Source organism: Falco peregrinus, chromosome 2 (assembly GCF_023634155.1).
Source record: "Falco peregrinus isolate bFalPer1 chromosome 2, bFalPer1.pri, whole genome shotgun sequence".
NCBI lineage: Eukaryota > Metazoa > Chordata > Aves > Falconiformes > Falconidae > Falco > Falco peregrinus.
Window position 1 is genome coordinate 124,142,827 of NC_073722.1, and position 24,172 is coordinate 124,166,998.

Genomic DNA, 24,172 nt, shown 5'->3' on the forward strand with positions numbered 1-24,172 from the left:
GCAGATATCAAAGTTAAGGAGATGTAAGGAGAGACAAATGTTTAATGTACTCTTTGCATATGTAATTGTGTTATGTGATTTCTGTGCTATAAATAGCCATGTCAGGAAAGCATGACACGGACATGCGTGCTTGCAGCTGAGCTACACCACACATGCATGTGTGCTTGCCTTTTAGTCATGTGTTTTCTCTCTGTCCTCATACCTACAGAACATAACCAGTGTGTCAGTGACCAGGGACGTGGGACTACAGGCTTGCTGATCTGACCAACGTGTTGTACGTAAGACCTCTGAGTAGTTTTGAAAAGTTGCATCGATACCCAAAGTAATACAAAACGTTACTGTCTCTTTTTGTCTTTCATTTTATGGACATCTTCAGCCAGTCTGTTTCTGTGTAGGCAGTGGAGTTGTATCACCTTGCACTATGCTGGTGTAACTGACGGTAATTTTTTGCACAAATGATGAACGTAACAATTGTGCTCAGAAATGGGTCACACAAAGAGTGGCATTTTCAGTCCTTGTGGGTCCCTTAGCTTATAATTTGCGCTACCCCTTGGAAGGCTTGCCAACTTTTAGGAAAGTTTTACTATTAAGCACTTGAAAATTCTTTGTTTTTTTTAAAACTTAGGAACGGGATAAAGAGCTCCCTTGGCTTTTTACCACTCTGCCTGCACGCAGTCCCTGCATGAGGCCCAGCAGCAGTGTGTTTGCTCAGCCTGGTGCTGTATCCTAGCAGTACTGGAGAGCTCTCCTCAGAGGAGCAAAGAGGAAGTACGTGCCAAACTGTTCAAAGCGTTCTAACGAAACTGTTTTCTTTTGGTACCGAGAACAAAAACTGCTTAGCTGGCAAGAGTCATCCTGCCCCCCCTGACCGAGGGCTGACCTCCCCCGGCCGCCCGCCTGTCAGCTCCCCTGCACCGGCGGCGGTGTCGCCGGTGGGACGGGTTGAGCCCGGGCCTCACGGTCCCTCAGGTGAGCACACGCCTCGCCTCGGTCACGGCTACGGACGCGGCCCCGCCAGCCTCACAGCCGGCAGCGCCCGCCGCCGCTTCCCGCCATTTCCTGTGAGTCGCCGCGGTGGGCGGGGCCCCCGCTACGGGCTGGAGCGAGCGAAGGCCACGTGATGCCTCCCGTCGGAGGCGGGCTGCGAGGGGGGGGGGGAAGCTGGGCGCGTCACGTGACGCGGGCGGTGGCGCGCGGTCACGTGAGCGGGCGGGTGAGGCGTGAGCGGGCGGGTGAGGCGGGAGCGAGCGCGTGGGGCGGGGCGGGGCGGCGCGGCGGGCGCGCGTGCGCGGGCAGAGAGCGGGCTGGTGCGGGCCGGGCCGGGCGGCCGCTCCCTCGCTGGCAGTGCTCGCTAAGATGGCGGACTTCCTGCCGTCGCGCTCCGTGCTGTCGGGCTGCTTCCCCGGCTGCCTGCTCACCAGCGGTGAGGCCGAGCAGCAGCGCAAGTCCAAGGAGATCGACAAGTGCCTCAACCGCGAGAAGACGTACGTGAAGCGCCTCGTCAAGATCCTGCTGCTGGGCGCGGGCGAGAGCGGCAAGTCCACCTTCCTCAAGCAGATGCGGATCATCCACGGGCAGGACTGGGACCGGGCGGCCCGCGAGGAGTTCCGCGCCACCATCTACAGCAACGTGATCAAGGGTGGGTGAGCGGCGGCGGCGAGGCCGGCCCGCCCTGCCAGGCACCGGGCCGGCGGCCTGCGGGGGGAGGGCGGGGGGGCGGCGGCCTGCGGGCGGGAGCGGAGGGAGGGGGGTCCCCCGGGCCGGGGGGAGCCGCGGGGCCGCTGCCGCCCGGTCGGCGCTCTGGCTTGGGGCGCCTCACCCTTCCTCCCGCCGAGGGCGAGCGGCCGGGCCCGCCGCATGTCAGCGCCGCCGGCCCTGCCCCGCCGCGGGCGCTGCCCGGGGGCCCCGCCGTGGCTCCTGCCGGCGGAGCAGCGCGTTCGGTCCGTGAGGTCCCGGCTTGGCCAGGTCCCGGTGGCGCGATCGCGGCCATGGATGGGGGGCAGATGCACCTGAGGGGGCGTGAGGGGGAGCCGTGTCTGGCGGCGGGGGGCAGCGCCTCCGCACTTGGCCCTGCTGCGGGGAGCGCGGCCGTGGCGCTGCGGACGGGGCTGACACATCCACGGACGGAGCCCCCCTCACGGGTGCGCTGCCAGAACCGCCGCGCACGGGTAGGAGCGGCTCTGGATTTCGCTGCTGTCACCCTCGCTTATTTCGCTCTCTGATCTAAATCGCTCGTCGCCTTTTGGGTTCGGGCTGTGCGATAGCTGCACGGTCTCCGTGAGCGTCTGGGAGCAACGAAGGTTGTCAGGCCTCGGCCCTGCGCTTGACCGGAGCTGAGCTCCAGTGACTCCGAGGGAGAATGGTTATACAAAGCTGTTTACAAATCAAGCCCGGAAAAACTATAAATAGCAAGGCAGTAGAAATCATGAGCGTGTATGTTGACCAGGTTATAGTTTATTAATAAAGTAAGGTACTTCCTGCTCTGTGAAAATACACCGTAGGAGCTGCAGATCTCTTTTGGAGGCAGCTTTCCTGCAGTCATCGCTTTTGACAGTTTGAAAAATTATGGAAAGAGAGTGAAGCTTGAAAAAATACTTTGGCATTGAACAAATATGTTATTATAGAGTTGTTCGTTACTACATCTTAATGTTCTTATACCTCTCCCCATGTCTTTATGGTGGCTTATTCTTTCTGGAATTTTCTTTTTCTTCTTCATCAGTAAAATCAGTACTAGAATTAATTTCCCTTGTTAGTATGAGCAGAGTAATTTTTGATTTATTCCTTTATAAGGGAGGTTTAAAATACTCTCTTTCTCCTAGAGAATGTTTACCAAAACAACAAAAAAAGTGCAGGGACATCTTTAGGTGATGCAACTCCTTCTGCACTTCAGCAGTGAAACCATATTTTCTAAAAAGTGCTGTGATTTTAGTAAATACTGTCTTTGTATCTCTGAAAATGTTAAAGACAGTAGTAACTAGATGCCAAGTTTGTAAGAATACAAAAAGTAGGGAACCTTAAAATAAGCTGTCTGATGGTTTAACATACTCTGAAATAAGCTTTTAAACATACTTCGTTTGTCTTGTGTTCGTGCCAGGTAAAAGTTTCCTTGGTAGCACGGACTAGGGATTTAGTAATTAAAAACAGCACTTTTTCAGGAGTTTAACTTGTAGGATGGATATTATATTGTTGATCACGGCCATGGTTTTCAGATGGCAAATACCTTGTGTTTTGATATTACCTGAAAATGTAGCGCTTTGAATGGGTCTTTCAGAAACTGATTTCCTACTGGGTGGATAGTCCTGTTGAGCTTTGACTGTACAGAGTAAGTGCATTGTTTGAATCTTCGCAGATTTGTAGGCTAGTGAAATAGTAGATGCTGGGAAGCTCTAATTGCAGTGCTCTTTCATGTTGTTAAAGGTGTGAGAGTCCTCGTAGATGCCAGAGAGAAACTTCATATCCCTTGGGGAGATCCTGCTAACCAGAGTAATGGAGATACGATGATGGCTTTTGATACTCGGTCAGTCATGGTGGTGCAAGGCATGGTGGAGACGGCAGTTTTTTTACAGTACCTTCCAGCCATAAGAGCTCTATGGGCGGATAGCGGTATCCAGCATGCATACGACAGGCGCAGAGAATTCCAGCTGGTAAGATTTGTGTTTCAGTGTTTTTAATTGAGTACGTATGATTCTCGTTCCTGTGTTGCTTTTCTGTAAGACACTGATCCTTACAGACCTTAAGCATTTTTGAGTGGCAGACTGTTGCACTGTGGTATTACAAACAGATGCATTTATCTCTTCCCCGCCCCCTTTTTTTTTAAAAAAACCAAGAATAATAAAGAGCTTTTGACATAATTGTCCTCATTTCATATGTGAGAAAGCTGAAGTACAGAGGGCTTTTATGTTTTCTAACAAAGCTAGAAACTGCATAGTGTTTTTACCATATGGTTATTTCCACCCTTTGTTAACTAGTGTATCAACTTAAAACCAAAACAAAACAAAATGATTTGCAGTAAAGGAAGACTTTATAGTAACGTGATTTTTAAGAAAAGATATGCATGGGTTAATGAGAAGAATTTAAAAACCACTCCCTTCTCTATTCCAATTTGAGCAATCTAGCAAACATTCCCTTTGTATACTTCCTGTTTAATTTTGAATGTCTATGTTAATACTCATGTAATGAGATTTTTGTTATATCGGAGTTCTCAGCTGGAGATGGAGTATACAGTTTAATAGTGAGGCTGAGATGGAGTATACAGTTCAATAGTGGGGTTGGAAAGGAAGAAGTAACGGGTCTTGATTCTTGAGCTGGAGCTTTAACTATCTGTGACAGCTGAAGTCCCTTTGCTCCATTTCCATGCAAGTGCTGCAAAAGGAAACAAAGAATTTAAGTTAAATTTGGTGGTTATTGGCTCATAGGCCTGTGTAGTAAATGCCACTGGCATAGGGTTTTGTGGGGGTTAGTGGTTGAGAACCTTAAAATAGATTAAATCTGTACTTGTAGGTGTCTTAAACCTAAGTGGCTTTGTGCTTTTATGTCTTAAAAATAACCTTTGTGTTAGTGTGAATCTGAACAATAGCTGATGATGTCTCCTGTTGAGCTATTATGAATGTTGTGTAATCACACTCTGACTTAAATAGGTTGTGTAAATGCACTATAAATATGTATTGCGCTGATCACAGAAAGTCTTCTAGAGATTGCAGAATGGGCAGGTGCTCCAGTAGCCTATCACCTGCCCAGCCTAGTTCTGAGCTATGTAAATAAGTTTCTAATGAGACCTGTTGCTCCTTGTGTTTTTCCTTCAAAGTGATAGTAAAAGGGTAATTGCTCTACTGTAGTCAGGATCCTTTTCTGGTGCATATGTCACTGTGCTGAAGTAATCTGTTTGAAAATCCGTTAAATAAAATTGTTTTGTCTTTGTTTAAGCATGTTTAGTGACTTCAGGCTAAGTAGTGAAGGAAAAGGGAGCTATTACTATTCTGTCATCTTTGAGTCTCTGAGAATTAGGTTCTTCCCATAACTGAAGCATGTACAGAGTTTCACTTTGAGTAGGATTTGAAGAATGTGCTCTGAATCTGTCCGGGGAAAAAACCCAACTGTTGCTTTCTTTTGGAAATCCCTAAATCTGTATGATGTTCTCTGCAAAAATATATATGGATCGTGTTGTGTTTTAGCCAGAACTCAAGAATATTTTTTTTAAGGGCTCTTAATAGTTGAGTACGGTTCTAATACTAATTTTTGAAAGTAAGGTAACTGCTTCATTTATACTTTACATTGCTTTATTTCCTAAATCCTTTCAAAATCTCAGCCTGACATATTTATGCCAAGTTATAAACATGAGGAAGAAAAAAAGCAAAGCTGAATGATGTCATTGTATTGCATGCAAGCAGTGTGATCAGTGCTGGCCAAGTGTGAAGTCTCAGTTTTATCCCAGTAAGCTTCAAGCGTAACTTATGACAGAGCTGCATGTGGGTGGCAGGATGGCGGGCGGAAAACTCCTGAAAGCGGTATGTATTTTTGCCGTACCTGCTGACAGGCTTTGGAGAAGAGTGTTCAGAGAGTTTAGATATGTGCTATAATATGGAAAGAAGACACAGATGGTTAAGGAGGGAGTGACAGGCGTACCCGAGTCAGGAGGCAGAGCAGGGGGAAGTTGGAAGAGACACAGACGTTTCAGTTGTATCGAGTACGGACTCTTGAAGTAAGGATTCAAGACTGAAAATTTTAGCGTTGTAAAATGGGGAATAAGAGAAAAATACTGTTCTGCTTCCAGTTCAACTGCTTATGGCACAAAAATGTAATGAAAGGAGAGAGACCAGCAATCATTAGATGAGTAGGAGAGAGGGAAAAGTGGCATTAAAAAAATGTGTAAAATGCTGGGACTGAGCGTGGTAGAAGAGTATTATTTGACTCTATATCCTCTTGACTTCAGAGTGTTGAGTGAGTTTAACTTTTTTCACTGCAAGGAGTTTGACACTGCACTAAAAAACATGGTTCATATTAAGAGCCCGCAGGCAGGAATGCTGGAAAAGTATTGTTTATCATGGGAATAGGGCACTTTGGGGCAAAGGTAGAAGTGAGCAAATGAAGAACAGAGCAGTGATGGATAAGGAGTGAAAAATGTTAAAATTTACATAGAAGTTCTGGAGGAAAGGAAGCAAGAGTGTAATTGTAGAAGTCATGTGTAGCTTGGACAGATAGGAAGTACAGAGAAAGAGGATTTAAGATTAAAATTTCTGCACATATATGGTTAACACTTAAAGATGTATGTACTTTTGTGATGTAGATCATCGAGCTGTTCTTGCTTTTTTCATTTTCCTCCATCATCTTTCACTTACAATGCCAGAGATGATGCTGGGAGCCTGAAGAAATGTTGTGGTCTTTTTATAGCAGCATGAGAGAGGAAAAACAGAACTAGGTTGTATTTTAATGGAATTAGGAATCAGCATTTCCATGCCTAGTTTATTGGAGTGTCCTTCCTCATTTTGTTAACTGGAGTGGTCATGGGGATAGTCTATATGATTTATTTTCCTTGGTATAAAAATAGGGGCCTTCTGGCCACTAACAGCAGTATTACGAAAATTCATTAGGTCACGCTTGTATAGTGCTTTAAAACTGGAAAGAGCTAATTACAGCTTAGTACAATACATGCCACTTCAATACTTCTCAGGTGGTTAATATTATAATCCCTCAAATTTTATTACAAACCAAAGTAATTTGGCTGATAGTTCCACTAACACGGTTAACTAAAGACTATTTTGGTGCTCTGGCTTAGTCCCTGTAACTTACACTGAAGATTCCGCTTATCCTCAAGCTTTCTCTCCATCTACCGCGCTTACTTTTCTCGTGGCCTCTAGTCAGATGGCTAACGTAGATTAATTACAGAGTTAGTCTGAATCAGTCTTAACGGTTTCTGACATCTGATTAACATTTCAGGTTTCTCATTGCAAGTTGATTTCCAGCAAAAATCTCCTGAAATGACTTGGATAAACGTAGCCATTATCTTAACTCTGCAACATGCAAAGCAATTTAACTAGACATTTCCTAGCCTTGATGTTTCTACTCATGAGCTATTCAGCTGTGTGGTTGTAAAGGTTTGCTGTTCTCATTGAGATCTGCTTTGAGGCACTGGCAGCTGAGGAGCGTCTAGTGCTGTGCTGCTGCATATCTAATAACACCGCGAAAAGCACTTCTGAGTAAGGGTACCGTTGTGCGCTGCCTCTCACTTTGGTGCGTTTGCCATGGACTTGCATTTCGTGAATTTGCTGCGAGAGTTGTTAACAGAGAAGCGTTTTGAAGTAGTCTGCAGGAGTCTTTAATTCTCTGAGAATGGAAAATTGGGATGAGAGCCCAGTTGCTCAGACACATGATAAGCTTTGAATGTGTTAAAGGTTTGTTCTTGTTAAAGTTAACTTTTGGGTGGATTTGGATGTTTGCTACCAGCAGTTGTTGATCTTCAGGTAGATACTTGTCCTACTTGCAAATTACGCTGAATGTTGGTTTTATGCCATGAACCTGCAATGCACAGGGGCAGTGTTAACACTTTATTCTGTCCACATTTGCATAGAACTGCAGACGATGCAGTAAGGAAGATAGGATGATGCATTTACATCTGGATCATGTTTACTTCTGTGACATGTCTGCAAGTGCTAGATCAGATTATAGAAGACAGGAAAAGGCGTGTTCAGCTTGAAGTTACACTGCTAGTTTTGCTGCAGCTTCTTTGCAACATTTTTCTGTTGCAGGGTTGTATTTTTGAAAAGCGTTGTTCAGTTTACTGGAATATTGTATTTTAGCTTATTCTGGTTGGAATTTTCTGGGTTCTGTCTCTGAATACTGCTGGGGCTGTTGTACACATGAGAACATTAAATTAGTTTTACTGGAAATACTGAGTCCTCATATGGCCACTGCAAAGTATTAGCAAAACTTACCATTCTTTCAGGTGCCTAGGTGACGGGTCCTTGCAATGTGCTTGATCATAGAGTAGCGATCCTGTGGAGGTCAGCTCTGTTTGAAGCCAGACTATGTTGGTCATTGTTGAGGTCTTCCTCTTTCTCAAGTGTGGGTGCCCATCTTATGAAACAATAGCGCGGTCAGTCCCGTAGCGTCTCTCTGAAGTCACAAGCACAGAACCTGTAAAAAAGTATCTTACCCGTCATGCTTTAAAAGCATCTACACCATATTTGCAAGATTAAATTTCAGAAGCCTTTCAATAGCTTGTGCCCTCTGTAATGTGTTGATACTCCTGCTGGTATTCATCTTCTGCAGCCTCCTCACACCCCTAAGCTGGAGGATAGCGATGTCTTCCCCTCTTCCTTTCCCAGATCTCCTCTTGGTTCTGGGGTTGGGTGTTCAGTTGTCCCACTCTGTTTCTGCTTGAAGTGTGTAGGTGGTGCTTCTATTAGGACATGCTTGAGTGCATAAACTGTTGGTAGAAAGTTTCTCAGACTGATAGAAAATCTTTTTCGTTACAGACACCAGATCCAGTCACCCAATGTTTCTGTAAACACATGCATTGACTGTTTGGGCACTTAATCGTGTAATTCAGTGTTACTTTATTTAAATATGATGTTGTAATTACACTGAATATTGCTTAGATTTCTGTGGGGAAAACAAAAAGCTGCTGCTTTGTATGTGTTGAAATAGGAACTGTTTTTCCCAGTCAATAGGTTTGCCAAAGATCAAATCACAGGATAGCATGTGTACAGTGAGCATGATTCCTTAAAGCCCTTGGATAAGTTAGAGCTACTTGCCATCTTTCATCTGTTATGTGAAAAGGATTTATCAAAGATTGTTGCTATAACTATGGAAAGAAAAGTGCTTTGCAAATTTATATTTAAAAATGAGTCCTTCAAATCCTGAGAAAAGACTCGGAATTCTTGAAGGTTTGCTGTTTTTCCTGCCCCAATGACAAGATAATGCTGGCTTTGGGTTCGTATTAATAAGGCTCTGTATAGGGATTAACACTGGAGTCAAACATTAAGGAGGCTTGAGTTCCTTTATTCTTGGTTTGTTGCCAGAAACCCTTCAATGTGTATACTAGTGCTCAGGTAATGGGAATCGACCATAATATTTTAATCAAGCTGAAAGGTCTTCATGTGAACTGTTATACTACATTTATCATAAAGTGCCATTTTTTAAATTGTTTTCCAAATTGGGACTTGAAGTCACTGTGCCTTAGAAGACTGTTTCTGGGACTGCCGCCTTCTCTTTCCACCACTCTTCCTTTCCTGCCTGCTGACTGTTCTTGTTAGCAGTGAAGTATTGAAGTGTTTGGAGAGGAATGGTCTTATATTGCCAATTGATGTTGTAGTGCAAGCTAATCTAGTTCTTCTGTAGAACATCTTTGCTATAATTTTTTCTGAGTGTTACTGATTTTCTTTTTTTAAAACTTTTTTTATTTTTTGTCACTATGATTTTTAAGCATGGATGTGGCTCTGGACTGAGAGGTCTTCCAGTGGGAGCTATCTTCACCTGGACATGTCACCCCAGCACACAAGCTAAATGGAAGCATACTATCTTCCAACCAAGATTGCTAGTTTAGGGTCCTGTGTGCTACAGTTAGCTTGTACAAGTGTATCTTTTCTGTGTGGTTTCAGTGCAGCCTCTGAGGATGGAATTTTTAATTCTGACTCAATCCAGATACCTGTTTATGGGGAACCACTGCTTTTAAAATGTGGACTTTCACAATACAGTGTGGGGGCAGAGCCATGTGTTCTTATACATACTCTGTCTTTTACAAGCTATGTCGTGTTGATAATCATATGCCTTAATTTTCTGAACCTTCTGTTGTGGAAGACTAAAAGGTGACCTACTTTTTGCAAAAATTTGGATTTCTATAACTGAGCCTTGATTAAATAATGGTAAAATATGTAAGTGCCCTTCTGAATATGCTGTGCACACCAACAACCTCTAACGACTTCAGAGGAAGAACCTTTCTCAGCCTTTCACACATCTCAAATGTGTGAACCTGTTCTCAGCAGATTCTTTTGAATTTACGCAAATGTGTTAGATGCGCTTTTGCTGCTTCTGCTGCTTCCAGTGTAACATGAGACCTTGGTACAGACATTCATTCAGAGCCGATTCCTTGCTGGCTACTAATGTGCAAGATACTACATGTTAGTACCTGTAGAACTGTCTCATTACATTACTTCACAGAATTTAAATGTAGCAATGGCTATGCCATTCTCTGTCCGTTTGGAAATGACTTACTAAATATAAGCCCGATCTACACTACAAAGTTGCAATATTCATAGCTGTCAGCAAGTCTCCATGCTGGCAAAACATGTGGTATGAATGCAGCTGTGATCTTCCATCTATATAGCTGAAATTAATTTTGCACCTGAGGCAAAGAATATAGAATGATCTTTTTCATATGTAAATATGGGATCCTTTAGGATTAAGATGCTGTGCCAGGGGCTGTGTTGATTTGTGCTGCTGTTCCCTAAGTTGAGCTTACTGTAACAAGACTTCAGCCTTAGAGGCTAGTTAGGTCTGCTCTCACTGAGCACATACTACACTCAGGTTGTATTTGGATGACTGTTTTGGCTGTCTTTATTGACCTAAACTTCAGTTAATGATAAATGCTATTTATAAGTTCTGAGTTCATGCTGTACCTCATGCAGAACTAGCAAAGTGGTAGGAAACTTTAGCTTGTGGTAGCTGAGGAAGTTGCTTAAGAAAATGTGAGAACGTAAGTGCAGCTGACCTTACTATGCACGAAAAGCAATAGAATAACTGTACTAGTTTTCACGTGGAAGGCAAGATACCATACCAGTGTTGTGCCTACTGGTGCTTAGTGGTTTTTTTGTAAGTATCTACATTTATTGCAATGTAGTTGAGAAGTTCAGAAGGTGTAGAGCCGTGTTACTGATGGTGCTAATGGAGTCTAGCTGATGCCAAGTGGTGTCTTGTATTGCTGTGGAATATGAAGCCTTTTTTCATATCTTAAAGATTATTAAATGGGTCATAGAACACAATATTAGTTAACTCTTTAGCCTCAAACGATAAATATATTTAATCCAAGTAAAAATCTTGGAATAATCCCAAAGACTCACCGTTATACTCTACAACCCTTATACTCTACAAACAAAGTAGTTTGATGGGTCAGATTTAAATTATTAATAAAATTCTTTAAGACTGTATCAGCAGCTAAAGATGGTCCTAAATTATTTCCAGTATCTTCTTCACTGGCATGTCTGCATTAACAAGAAACATCAGGTAACAGAGCTGGAAAAGTTGAGGACTTCTAAATACAGAAAATACCCCCAGTTCTTTATCATCACAATAATGGGCAACTTCAACTATTTCAGAGAATAATTTTTTTGGACTCTTAACAGGCAGTGAGCTGCCTTTTACAACGCTTAATTCACTGTACCATGTTGCACAGTTCTTAAAAATGCTTAAATGTTTTTCCAGTGCTTCATAGTCTCCTCAGTTAAAATAAGTGGATTATAATGTAATGTTCCTCTTCAGTGACATAAACAAGGAACTGGAAAGACCCCAAATTCTTTTTATGGATAAGAGGTACAGGAATGCATAATCATACATGAGTTTCTGTATCTTTTTCCTTTGTTCAGTGATGTCAGAGACATAATTTTAAGCAAACCAATGGGAGTATCAGCAGACCACCTGCAAGTGCTTCTCACTGGGCACATGATGGTATTTGATCAGCCACTGGTGACCAAATAAAGAGGACACAGAATTTCCAGGGGAGGAAACACAGTGGGCTGACACCCATCTGTAATTCAAAATACCTACACAGAGTAGCATGTAAAAAAAAACTTGGTGCAGGGTCATCTACTAAAATTCCACATGTGGGTGATATTGGGACCTTTCACTGTTTTCACTAGCAAACAGTTACATAGTTGCTTTAGTAATTTATTTCTAGTTTTTCTGGTTTTAGTTGATTTCTAGTATGACATTCTACAAGTGATGTGAAATGTTTGCAACCTCTTGGATGTTGCTGCTATTTAGGAGTCTTGTGTACCTTACTTTGAGTGCCTTAGACACAGGTTTTAACGTTTCTAAAAATATTAACATTTATCTAATGGTACATGCAGGTCTTTCACAAGACCTGGTAAATTATCACTGAATCTTTTTCAGATAGCTTGTAACAGGATCTTATATATTAGTATGTCACCCTTTGCAAACAGAAATACCCGAACTTAATTGAAATGGATTCTGCTAATTGAGGCAGAGGAAGGAACTAAAAAGCATTTGGTCATGAGCGTTTCTCATGAGGCTGAAACAGGCACCAAATGTACTCTAAGATTGAATCCTAGGGATACTTCAGTGCATGCACTGGTGTCTAGTGTAGGGTTCTGCTTTTGAAGTGTAGTGATTCAGTTTACAGTGTATGCAATAATGGGCTTTTCAAGCATCTTAAAGTTCAATCTGGCCACTTTTAGTGCCGATATGTTTTCCACATGCCAAATATTTGTCATGTTTTTGGGAGCCTGTGCCAGTCTTGTACAACTTGGAAGCAAGTAAAGCTCTAAATGATGGATGGCAGATTTACAGACCCACTACTGCTTCAGTGTTAGATTAAATGCAGTTTGAGTAGCAAACACATGAAGTCATGGAGCCAGTGGGTCAGTGCACTGAACGAAGAGCAAATGTTTACAGTCTGGTTCCAGTCTGTTTTGTGTGCAAAACATCTGAAGTTTATATAGATGCTTCCCAAAGTGTAAATAGTAATTGGGAGGTGGCTGTTTCATCTTGGTCAGAGCATGTTTTCATATGACTTCTAGGTCTGCGTGTGTGCCGTGACTTGGAATATTTGTTTCATCAGTGAAATTTGAAAATCTTTTGCAAAGTATCGGTGTCTTTCCTAAGGTAAACTTTCTGGAAGAGGAATTTAGATTGTAAATACTTACTAAGGGAGAGAGTAAAAAGATCTTTAAAGAAAGAAAGTGCACCTGATCTTGTGGACAGCATATCCTAATTTGTTTTCATGGTTTAATTTCTGTTCAGTTTCTGACAAACAGAAGCATCTTTATTAGAAGCTCTGGCTCTGCATGTGTTGTGCCCCATATGCTGTTTATTGCATTTCTTAACCTGGCTCTGATGTCTAGAAGGGGCTGCAGTAGACTTGACTTTGCTTCCTATTTGGAAGCATTGGTGATCCTAAGGAAAATTGCGTACCAGGAAGAATGCTATGTATTCCTTGCATTTTTAATTCTGGGAAAGAGTCTCAGCAGACTTTTGGGTTTTGCTCTTGATTTGTACAAATGGAGTATCACTTCATACAACTCGAAGCTATGCAGTTTCTTAAAATTCTGAGCTGTTTATAGAATAGGGCGCATCCTGGTTTCAAAGTAGTCTTTCAGAATTAGTTAGAAAGACAATAACGGAGTGCCTTGTGTGGAAGAAATTGTAGTTCTGTAGTTAATGGAATGCTGTTTCATGCCTAAAAGCTGTAGTGAATTTTCATATTTTTAAGCAAGCTTTGTTGAACAAATTGCTCTATGGTATACTAGTGCATGGATTAAGTTCTTAGCTTGATCAAGTCTTCATTTGGTTAATTAGAATAGCATGTTATATCTGAAACTATAGAAAGGCTCTGCTGATTGGAGAAAATCTGAATCTGACCTAAGTGAATGAGGCACTATGAAAGTAAGTGCAAAACTGAATTCAGTGCGAGAAGGAGAAACAGCTGGTACTGGAGCCTTAATTGGAGTATTTTGCTCGCAGCTGTCTGGGTATGGCAGCTGGAGCGATGCTCCTGGGTACCCGGCAGCTTGCAGATGCAGCTGGGTAGTTGTAGTGCGAGAGCTCACATTGGCGTGCTCTGTCTCCCTCCATTTGTTATGCACATTTTGAGAATTGTGGATTAATTGGATTACGTGGCAAATAGGGGATAATAGATTAAGGGGTTACTATTGGGTTAAAACCCTTCTTAAACCTCTTCACCTTTCTTTGTTAATGCCATTATGCAACATAAAAATGTCAGTCATGAAATAAACTTGGTGTGGCTCCTCCCTTTCTTGGTGTGTTTGTAGCTTCGTGCTATTGAGCACTCTCCACCCAATGTGATCCAGCTGTTCTGAATACAAATTCCGCTCTCCTAGCAAAAGATTTTGCAAAAGTTCACTTCTATGAGTCAGGACTTCAACCTTTCCTTTTTTTAGGGCAGATACTCAGTTTGTGTGACCCAACACGTCAGGTTTCACTTCTATGCCACGTGATGCTGTCCTGATTGCTTTGAAATAAGTCAAATACAACTTAAGCTACAAACAGGAAGCACTGAAAAGAGGAAATAGGTTAGTGCTCTGAGGTGGGATGAGCTGTGATGTCTTTGTGACGTGTATTGGTAGAGAACAGGATTATTTTGTACTTCTGTACCAGCAGATGTGGCCTGCATCTGAAACTCTTCGATCTTACCAAGAAGCGGCAATTAATCCCAATGTACTTAAACTTTACCTATGAAAATGGGCAGATCAGATTTGAAAGATTATTCAAATGGTTGAGCTGGAGAGAAAGAAGCTGGGAGATCCAGAAATGTCTGATCCTGACATAGGCTGTCTGTGCTTTAGCCCTTTGAAGTCTGGTCTGCTCATGGTTCCGCTGGCAGCAGTGCCATTTTAAAGCAGTTTGCCCTTCCTTCTTGGGGGGGGGGGGATTAGTTTAACACGGGAACAGTTGGCTGCTGTGCACATGGCTGCAATAATGCTCATGTGGGCATAAATGGGGACTGCTTTGTTTGGCGGGAGTGCCAGTTTATGCTGGTTTTACCATAACTTTGGCCATAATTGACACTTAGAAAAAGGAAACATGCTTCTCTGCAGGAAATGTGTTTTGTGTTAGTACACTTAAGTATTTTGACCCAGACTTGCAGTTTGGTAAGTAAATGTACTGTTGCTTACCTCAACACTTTCCACTTAATACCTTTAGCACCCTTATTAAAAATTAGTTATTGTATATGCTTATTGTGAACTCTCAAAACACTGCTAATAAAATTGCTGCTTAAAGAGAGAGCCCTATATCTAGTGTTAGAGCATAGGAGTGGCAATTTGAAAACAAATTGTTTCCCTTTGCCTTAGGAGAACAAAGCAAGTTGCTGAATTGTTGCTATAAAATAGGGAAAGTATCTGGTTTTTCAATTTAGTTCCTTGAATAAACAAGTTATAAGTATGAATGTGTAGAAGTTTTGTCCTATTCTGTTGACTGGGATGTGTTTGAAAGAGGAATCCTCATTAGAAAGCTCTGGGAAGAATGACTGGCGAGACAAGTTAATTTGTAGAAACCTGAAAGCTGTGAAGGGGGAACCAAGATTATTTTATTTACCTTTAAGACTGAGGCCAGTTAAAGAAACCAAATCCATTCAAGGTCTCAACATAAGGTGTTTCAACTTCTGTGGTCTAACAATCAAGAAAATTGTGGATTTGAGTACAGTAATATAATTAGGGCTAGGTGCATTCATGGTATAAATGTATCATCTGGATCATCTGCCTCTTTTGTGGAGTGTTAATGCCATCGCTCATTTGGGTGGAGGGGGAGGACGTTGTAGTGCTCTGATACCTCTCCCACTAGGAAATCTGCAAGGGTTTGACTGAAACACTTCCTTATTTCTGTGCTTGTTACTAAAATTTCAGAAGACATCTGGTGAAACTTCAGTAGTAGCACTATTGATTTGCAGTCAGTCGTCTTTTGAATCAGCTTGGGGTAGGGTGTGAAGGAAAGAGATTCTTTTCTCTGGATTCTTTGCCAAAATCTTCAAATACAGATTTATCTGCATTGTCTCTAATAGAAAAAAAACTATACATAATGAAGTATGTGCTGTAAGAATTACTGAGGTGTTGTAAGATGCAGAATTTTAAGGCTCTGGTTATTCCTTCATCATCTTTCTTTCTTCAAGCTGTTTTTCCCATGTTGTGGATGGTTTGGTTAGCATGTCAATTTTGGTATGTACATGCCAGCCTAAAAACATTATAGTTACCCCTTCTTATGCTAAACTAGGCTTTTAAATAGCTTTTTTTGTTTGTTTCTTTTTAATTAAATAAAATAGGAAGTCTTGGTTTCTTTTTTCCCAGATACTCAAGTAAGGTCAGGAAGAGAAAATGTTTGCTGGTTCCTATAATTCTAGAGTTACTAAGTTATATCTCTTACTTTCTTTAAATATCTGATTTGTTCTTTCAGATACTTAATAAGTCTTGTCAGTTCAGTATGTTCCATTGAAACTGCAGCCAAACATAGATGGTTTGATAAATTGTATGTTTCTTTCTTTAAACCTTGTGATGACTAAATCTTTATTTGATGCTTTTTTTTTATTAGTATTAAGTGATTGCTATTGGAAAAAATGTAGTCTGTGTTCCCCTAGAACAGCTAAAAAGCCATTTGGCTATGCTAAGGTTTCAACAAATCATATTTAGATTGCTGACATTGTTATCATGGAAACCAAATAAATTGGTGCCACTTCCTGGGTTTAAAAGATGTGTTCATCTGTTGTGTATTTCATGCAGGGGTTTTTCTGTTGTTTTTTTCTTGTCCTCCCAAAAAATATTTTTGTGGTTACTTTGCTTTAGGCACTAACTAGCAACATTTTAGACAGTAATCTTTCTTGTTGCCATGTTTTGTTTATAAAAGATAACTGATCTGGTTTACTTCAGAAGGCCACACGAGCAGCTGCAATATGCTATTGTCTTATAGGTAAATGACCAATATGTGCTGTTATCCTGTCTTTGTAGAAGTGCATTATATAAAACTTGAGATATTTCATTGTATGGGCATGAGCAAGACTATTTAAAATAAATGTGATGTTGTAAGGGAAGCTGCTGTTGTAACCAAGTACCTTGATAAGAATATGAGTTGGTTGTGTTTTCTTGTAAATCATTTGTATGTTCATGATGAAATGACTTGGCTTGGCTTTCTTCAGTAAGGATCACAAGTCTTCAGGAGGCACACAAGCTGTTTTGAATCAAACCTTTCTGAAAATGGAATACTTGACAGTTATGAATAAAGTTATTTAACAGTCAACTTCCTGTGGTTTACATGCATTTCTGAATCAGGAGGAGGCTGAAGGGCTGCAGCTGAGATGTGTATAGGGAGTCCTGTACAAGCAAGCAATGTAATTGCTTAAATCTGGTATTCCGATAAGATTTATTTTAATACTGTATTAAAAGAGTAAAAGCATAGTCTCCTAACACTGGAAGATCTTTGAAGCTACTGTATAGGCCATTCATTCTGTTGTATTGGGGTGTGTTCAAAAAGTTTGCTTTATTGCAGTATGTCAGCATGCATATGAGAGATGCGCTCAAGCTTGCACTTGACTTTGTCACTTCTCTTGGCATCTTTGGGCCTACTCATTAAGTAGAAGGAAGCGGGCAGTGAACGAGTAAGGCCCAGTGGTGTGGTTCCTGCAGTGTAACAGGTCATTGGTAGCCTTCAACCACACTGCAGTTCAGAACTGCTCAACTGTAAAAATTACTTTAAAGGAATCATCTGCATTTAAAAAAACCCCAACAAATCCACCATTTGAATTTCCATCGTATGTGCACACAGAACATGGGTGTGAAGACAACGGGAATGTAATGGAGAACTATAGAGTTTTTTAATGGGGGTAGATCCTGCAGTTCTCAGTGTCCTAGTGATTTTGTCCTTGGTGTGGCTCTTCTGTGGCATGACGGCAGCAGATTGACTGCTGCAACATTCGCATGGCAGGGGCTGGACGCGGTGAGCCACACTGGAGTTAGTGGGGCAGAGTGGGGAAACCCAGTTTCTTTTTTCTAGTCATCGGGTAAACCAGAGAGTTTACAGTTTGTCTAAAGGGAAATTTTAGAATGCGACAACTGTCTGTTGAATACAGCTGTTTAAATATAGCTGCTGTCATTGATTTACAGAGTGAGATCTAGTTCTGTATCTAATATCAAGAAAAAAGTAGCCTAACATAGAAACTGTCTTTGGAACTGTTGTTGTACAAGGTTGTGAACAGATAGTTTTCTCACTCAGTTTTAACGGTTGCTGGCATTAAAGCTTTCCTTTGTGTGGTAGGTTTTTTCAGTGGGTTTATCTTCATTATTGCGTAAAATACACAGGTTCACCCCTTTAGAAAAAGATCAGAAGTTTTGCTTCGTTGCATTGTAGTGCTGCCTTTTTGAAACTCATTTAAAATGGGACAAAACACTTCAGTTCTACAGTAGTGCATTCTGATAAAAATCTGTTGTGGTAGTTTGCTGTTCGAGAGTGTCTGTAGTTAGCAGAACTTAGCCTGCTAATATGAAGATGTGCAGGTCAGATAGAAAATTAGTGGGCTTGAAGCTGTTGTAAATTCTTGATGCCATGCAAATTTATAAAAGCCAATGACAGAACAACTTTCAGCCTTAAATACAGAGTTGAGTCAGGTTGACAGCATTTCTTGGTATGTTGTATTAGTTGTCTGAATAGCTCTTCGTAAGGGAAGAAGCCAGTGAGTGAGCTGAAGATGTGGAGGAGGGAAACTGCTATGTCACTGCTTTAGGAACTGTATTATGCTTATAATTGATTGCTTTTATAGTTTAATCTCGTTAAGTTTCAGAATGGCCACCTTGATATTTGTCTACTACCAGCTTTGGTACATGACAGCCTACAAAACTAAGCAGTCTTCTCTGTGAGCTTTCTGGCAGTTACTTTACTGTTGGATGTATGGCTGTAGAGCATTGCTGTTGTTGCAAGCCGATGCATTTTGCATTTGTGTTTTCAGGAAATCCCTTCTTTTGGGAAGCTGCTTCTGGGTTTTTTTTGTGACCTTTACAGGCTGTGACTGACTTGTCTGCTCCGACTGCTCAATCCATTGTAATAGCAGTAAGCCCCGGGACTTAAAGGAGAGGTAGTAACTCATGCATTCCAGTACTGTGGAGTTAATGCTGGTTTAGGGAGTAGCCATTGCCATAAGTTGTATAAAAAAAGAGGTGTCTAAGATTAAAATATATATATATGCATACGCACACAAACACGCGCACACTTACAGCGGCTGAGGCCCAGGCATTCTAAAATAATTACCTCCACTTAATGAGCCTGAAAGCTGGCTGTGATTTGTATGTAGTCCTGTGGGGGATGGATGGAGGGTTGCCAGCTCCTGCTAGGACCTAAAAAAGAAATCAAGTCTGACCTTAAATTTAATTTTGTCTTAATATTCAGCTACAAACAGTGGTCTTAGTACTGGGGAGGCCTGAATTTGATCCTGTTACTCCTGCTTGGGAAGCTTGATGGATTTGTGCATCAAGGTTGTGTATCTTTATTATAGGAATGCGCTTCCCTGCACGCTTCCCTTACAGGATTGAGCCTAGAATGGATTTCTGAAGTGCTGAAAAAACACACAGGTGTAATATACAGCCACCATCCTTGCAAGCAGTTGCTGGTGTGTGCTGCCAGGCTTTAAAAATGGTTAGTGTTACTGCTGCAGTTTGTCACCCTAGAGAAAATCACTAGCGTTAAGCCAAATACAAGGTAAAAAAATAAGGTGGTAGAACTGTGTTGGACTCTCCCTGCAGGTGTGTTGAGCACAAGACATGTTTCAACCAGAGTCCCAGTCTTGCCTAATGACAAGTTGATGTTCAAATTGCACACTTAAAGGTGTGGTATCTACTTGTATTATGTAACTTTTTTTAGTACCTGGAAAACTTGCAAAGGTACCTGGCTTATGTGTTTGCCAGAACCCTTTTTGGACTGTTACTTATCCTACACTACTTAACTGCTGCTTAGATGACGCAGCTTAACAGTTGAGGTTTGATATTTTTCCTAGCTAAGTTTGCAGAGTTCAGATTCGAGTAGGGGTGCGGAGGGAAGTCATCATCAGGGTGTCATTCTTGTTCTGATTCACTTGTCTGGCTTAGATGTAGTCACCCCAGCCTTGGATGCTTCTTGAATTTCTCATCAAGAAAATTCAGTTAGAATTCTTGCTCTTCCATCCAGAGAGTGAAAACACAGATGGTTTCTTTTCTGTATTTACTATAAAGTAAATAAGCTACAGCTTGGTAATCAAGAGCTTTCAACAGGCAGCATGTTTCTGCTTCTGTGGTGATGCTGAGAATCCTGAAAAGGTACTACTTCCCTTTGCAGTGAATTCAGTTAGTACATTACCTATTGCAAGTGAACTCGGGTTCAGCAGCAGCCTTGCAAGAGTTCTTCCTTGATCCCAGCACCTTAACGGAGTTCTGGAAAGCTGACTGTAGTTCAGTCTTTAGTTCTGCATTACTGGAGGGGTTAAAAACTGCAGTTACTGTTTGCAAGGACAGCGATGGCTTGAACCAAGAAGATAACCTGTATAGTAGATGTGATACCATACAGTATGGCAGCACAGAGCTCTGTTTGTTACTCCCAGAGTAAGGAGTTCTTGTCCAGCTTGGTCTTTGATAGGAAACTTCAGTGAAATGCTTCATCTGTTGTGGCTTCTTATCCTGTAGTCTGCTAGTCATTTGCCATGTTCGGGGGAAGTACCTGTGTGAATGGGATTGTGTGGCAATGCAGTTAAATTAATTTGCCTCCAGTGATTAATCCCTGTACCTGTACACCTCTATGTGCAGACTCTACAAAGGGTTAGAAGACTCTGTCTTTTCATAATGAAGGCATGGTTGTTTCGTTGGTACTCCCTGTGGATAACACTGTAGAATTTATTAAGCAATTCTAAACTTGGAGACAATTTAACTATTACAAATGTGCCTGCGCATGCTTTTACGCTTAAATGTTAACTGGCCTAAGAATAAAATGTCAGTTGTATTCTTTGGATAGCCGCTTTAAAAAAAGGGTAGCGATTAAAGCTTAAAAGACTTAAATCTAGATTTTGGTAAATTAACTGGACTTCGAAATGTAAACTATTGGGATCAAGTATGCTGCTTATTTAAAATAACTGTTTGCTTTATTTTAGGGGGAATCTGTAAAGTATTTCTTGGACAACTTGGATAAACTTGGAGAACAAGTAAGTGTGGTGGGGTGGGTTTTTTTTTTTCAGTCTTGAGTTTTAAGTAGTCTTTGTGATCTCCGAGTTTTAAACAGATGAAATGTAATCAGTTTCTACTCAGATAACTTTAATTAACTTTGACTGTCCCATTATCTCAGCATTTCATCACTGACTGTCAGTAACACAGGGCAATGCAAGGGCCAAGAGATTTTCTGGAAATAAAAGTTCTGTAGAATTTGAACAAAAAACAAGTTGCAAAAGCTTGTTCAGTTCAGAAGACTGTTAAAGTACTTCTACGCTAATTGATACCCAAAGATGACTGCCTTTGTTTTTACATGTCCACTTAGGAACACTTAAGTTAAATCAGTGCGCAGGTAAGTGGTACCTTTCTGTAGTATCTACCTTTAAAGTAAATAAACTTGGTACAGAATAAAATCTGTTTCCTCTGGGGGAAAATCTGAAACTTATGTAGAGTAGTTTTTGATAGAAATGTTGGTTATTGCTTGAGTAATGAAGTTGTATGCCGATATTCAGGAGTCGTGTTGTGCAGAAATGGCATGTGGAAAAACTGCCTTGAAAATGGGATGCTAGCTTGAACTCCATGGGGAGGCAGTTTCTCCACAGCGATTTCCAGCTGATGTCTAACAAATGGTGAAGGAATCCAAACCACTTCAATTGAATTCTGTTACATCATGCTTAATTTCTTTTTTTTTTTTTAAACAGATAAAAATTAGATTTTAAGCCAGACTTTTTCTGCTTTGAACTGTCATTTTTCTAACTAGAGCACTGGTGATCATTTTGCAGAACGCATACGCTTCCCAGATACCTTGCTTGAGAGCTCCAGTGCTTGCTCTCTGAAATGTTGGTTTGGTCTTGAGTTATAAGGCAGTACAAGAACTGCACTCACTTTAATGAACTGCTAAACTTCCTGCTAATGGTGGATTTCTCATGGTCTTTGAATCCAGTGCCACTTCAGTTTCAAATGTTGTTTGTTTTGTTTCCACCCCCACCCATTTGAGTGAAGATTTTTGCAGCCTCATTTCAGAGTTCTTTATTTAGAAACCTTGGTCCATTCTTTGATTAAAGCAGGAAGCTTGAAGTCACTAGGTTGTTTTTTGGGTTTGGTTTTTTTTATATATTTTTATGTACAGAGGCACTTACTGTAGGTCTGATGTTGCTGTGGGAATGCTGAGATCTGAATTGCAGCTTTTCCAGTTTAAAGTTAGACCAAATGGTTTTTGAGATACAGAGGGGCTGGACTCTTCAAGACCTGCTGTCATATAAAATGGTCTTTGTGGAAAAAGTGCTAGCTAAGTTTTGTTACTGAGTGAAGGTGGTTCTGGTTTTTTCTTACCTGTATACAAGACTTGTGTAGTGATTATTTCCCCAAACAATATTAATATAAGTATTTTACTGGTTTTATCTGTTATCTGATAAAACTGAGCTGGCCTGCAACTAAATTGCTTATAAACAGATAGACCTGCAATTCATCTGCCTCTTGCCAAAAGGGAGCTGGTGATAACAGCGTGTAGGGGAAAGAACTTAATGTTCAGATTTAATCAGATCAGCAAAATAGGAGTAGCTGGCTGGCATATACACATAGGATCGGCTGGATTCCTTGCAACTGTTTGTTGTTATTTCAACTGCCAATGTAGACTGTCTGTGTTCAAAATATCTCATAGAGACACATTGCTTTCCATGTTGTGATTGGAACTTACTCATGCCTTAAATTCTAATTTTAATTAGCCAAACAGTGATGTGATAGCCAGAAGAGCTACCTGATAACCAAAATAAGTCATTTAGAAGAAAACAGACTGTAGTGAATTTGAGGAAGGAGATAATTCAGGAAGAAAGCACATGACATGAGTCAATATAAATATGTATCCTTGGGAAGAGCTGCACAGAAAATAAAATAACAACAAACTTAGCTCCCCCCCCCCCCCCCCCCCCCAAAAAAAAAAAAAAAAAGCAACCAATCAAACAAACAAAACCCACCAACAGCAACCAAAACTGGAAGATGGTGAAAAAGAAAGTGGTCAACATGGAAGATTGGGCAAAGTGTAGAAAAGGAGTGTGCTTGGGGGTGCCTGCAGAAAAAGTACCAATTGATAATGATGAAACATGGAAAGGACGTCAAAAATAATACTCATTGCCATCCAAGGAAAGTATTTGCCTAATGCTGCAGTCTTCAGATATGGAGAATTTGGATCAACAATGAGAAAAGGGCTAGTTCGGAATTGCTACATTGGCAAGCTGCTAGAATCCCAAGGATCTGGGCATGAGGGAGAAAACACAATCATCCTTCCAAAAGACAACTAAAATACTGGGAGTTTTCTTAGGAGTTGCTGTATTTCATTTTCTGTAGCCAGATGATGGCTGTATACCAAACACTTGACTTCCAGTGTGCTCATTTGCAGGCTTTTGCATCAGGGTAGCCATTATCTCGTATAAAACATGGTAGATCTTCTGTGCATGTAGAGCTTGAAAGCACTTGAAAGAATTTTTTTTGTGGTTGCAAGTGTGGAAGGAATTTTAAATGAGTAATAATACTTGAGAGGGAATTTGTCAGGAATTCTAGGGATAAGCTCCTTGTTCTTGAAAGCTTTACTGAATAAACATTACAGGCCAAGTCCCAGAAGAGTTTGCTTCGTGCCTTTGTTTCAATATTGAAGGTATATAGGGCTTTGCCTATTATATTAACTGATTTTATTTATTTACTTACTTTAATAATTTCAATCACTCCTGAGCTTTCCTAAGACTTTCTGATTTTGTCGGAGAACTTCAGACTAACTTCCTGAGTAATAACAAAAGACTATATGTTCCTGCTTGAAAAATGGCGTTAAGTGTTGAACCTGTGACATTCTCTTGCCAAAATGTTGTCAGTCAGCTTTATTCAAAATCCCTTCACATGTGCCCAGTGACATTCAATACAGTTACTGCCCTGTTCCTCTGATTGTTCCTCCTCTCTTAACAATTCTTGGTAGAAGAGACCCAAGATAAATTTAATAAATAAAGAGAAAAATCTTAATATCCTTTAAGGATGCTGCTTTTAATCAGACAAGGTAATACTAATAGTGGTAGTACTATAGCAAAATGTGCAGGGTGGGGAGCCAGTGCTTCAGAGAGCTGCTTTGTAATTCATGCCACGATAGAAATCAGTGCCTTAGTCATGGGCAGCCTGAATAAAGAAGCCTGGGAGTTCAAACAAAAATATCTCTCTAGCTAGTTTCACTTTTGAGCTTACATCATAAAGCAAAGTGATACTTGAGTTTTTTGAACATTATACTCGCTTCATTATGT

General features: G+C 41.1%; 1 protein-coding gene across 1 annotated transcript in view; it reads left to right on the forward strand.

The window, feature by feature from the left end:
- Nucleotides 1-1,274: 1,274 nt before the first annotated feature.
- The window catches only part of GNA13 (G protein subunit alpha 13), a 29,338-nt gene continuing 6,440 nt past the window's right edge, over nt 1,275-24,172 (forward strand). The window contains exons 1-3 of the mRNA XM_005237518.4: nt 1,275-1,639; nt 3,418-3,644; nt 20,840-20,890. Of these exons, the coding sequence (XP_005237575.1) occupies nt 1,357-1,639; nt 3,418-3,644; nt 20,840-20,890 (561 nt within the window). The 5' untranslated portion in view covers nt 1,275-1,356. The remainder of the gene's footprint in view (nt 1,640-3,417; nt 3,645-20,839; nt 20,891-24,172) is intronic.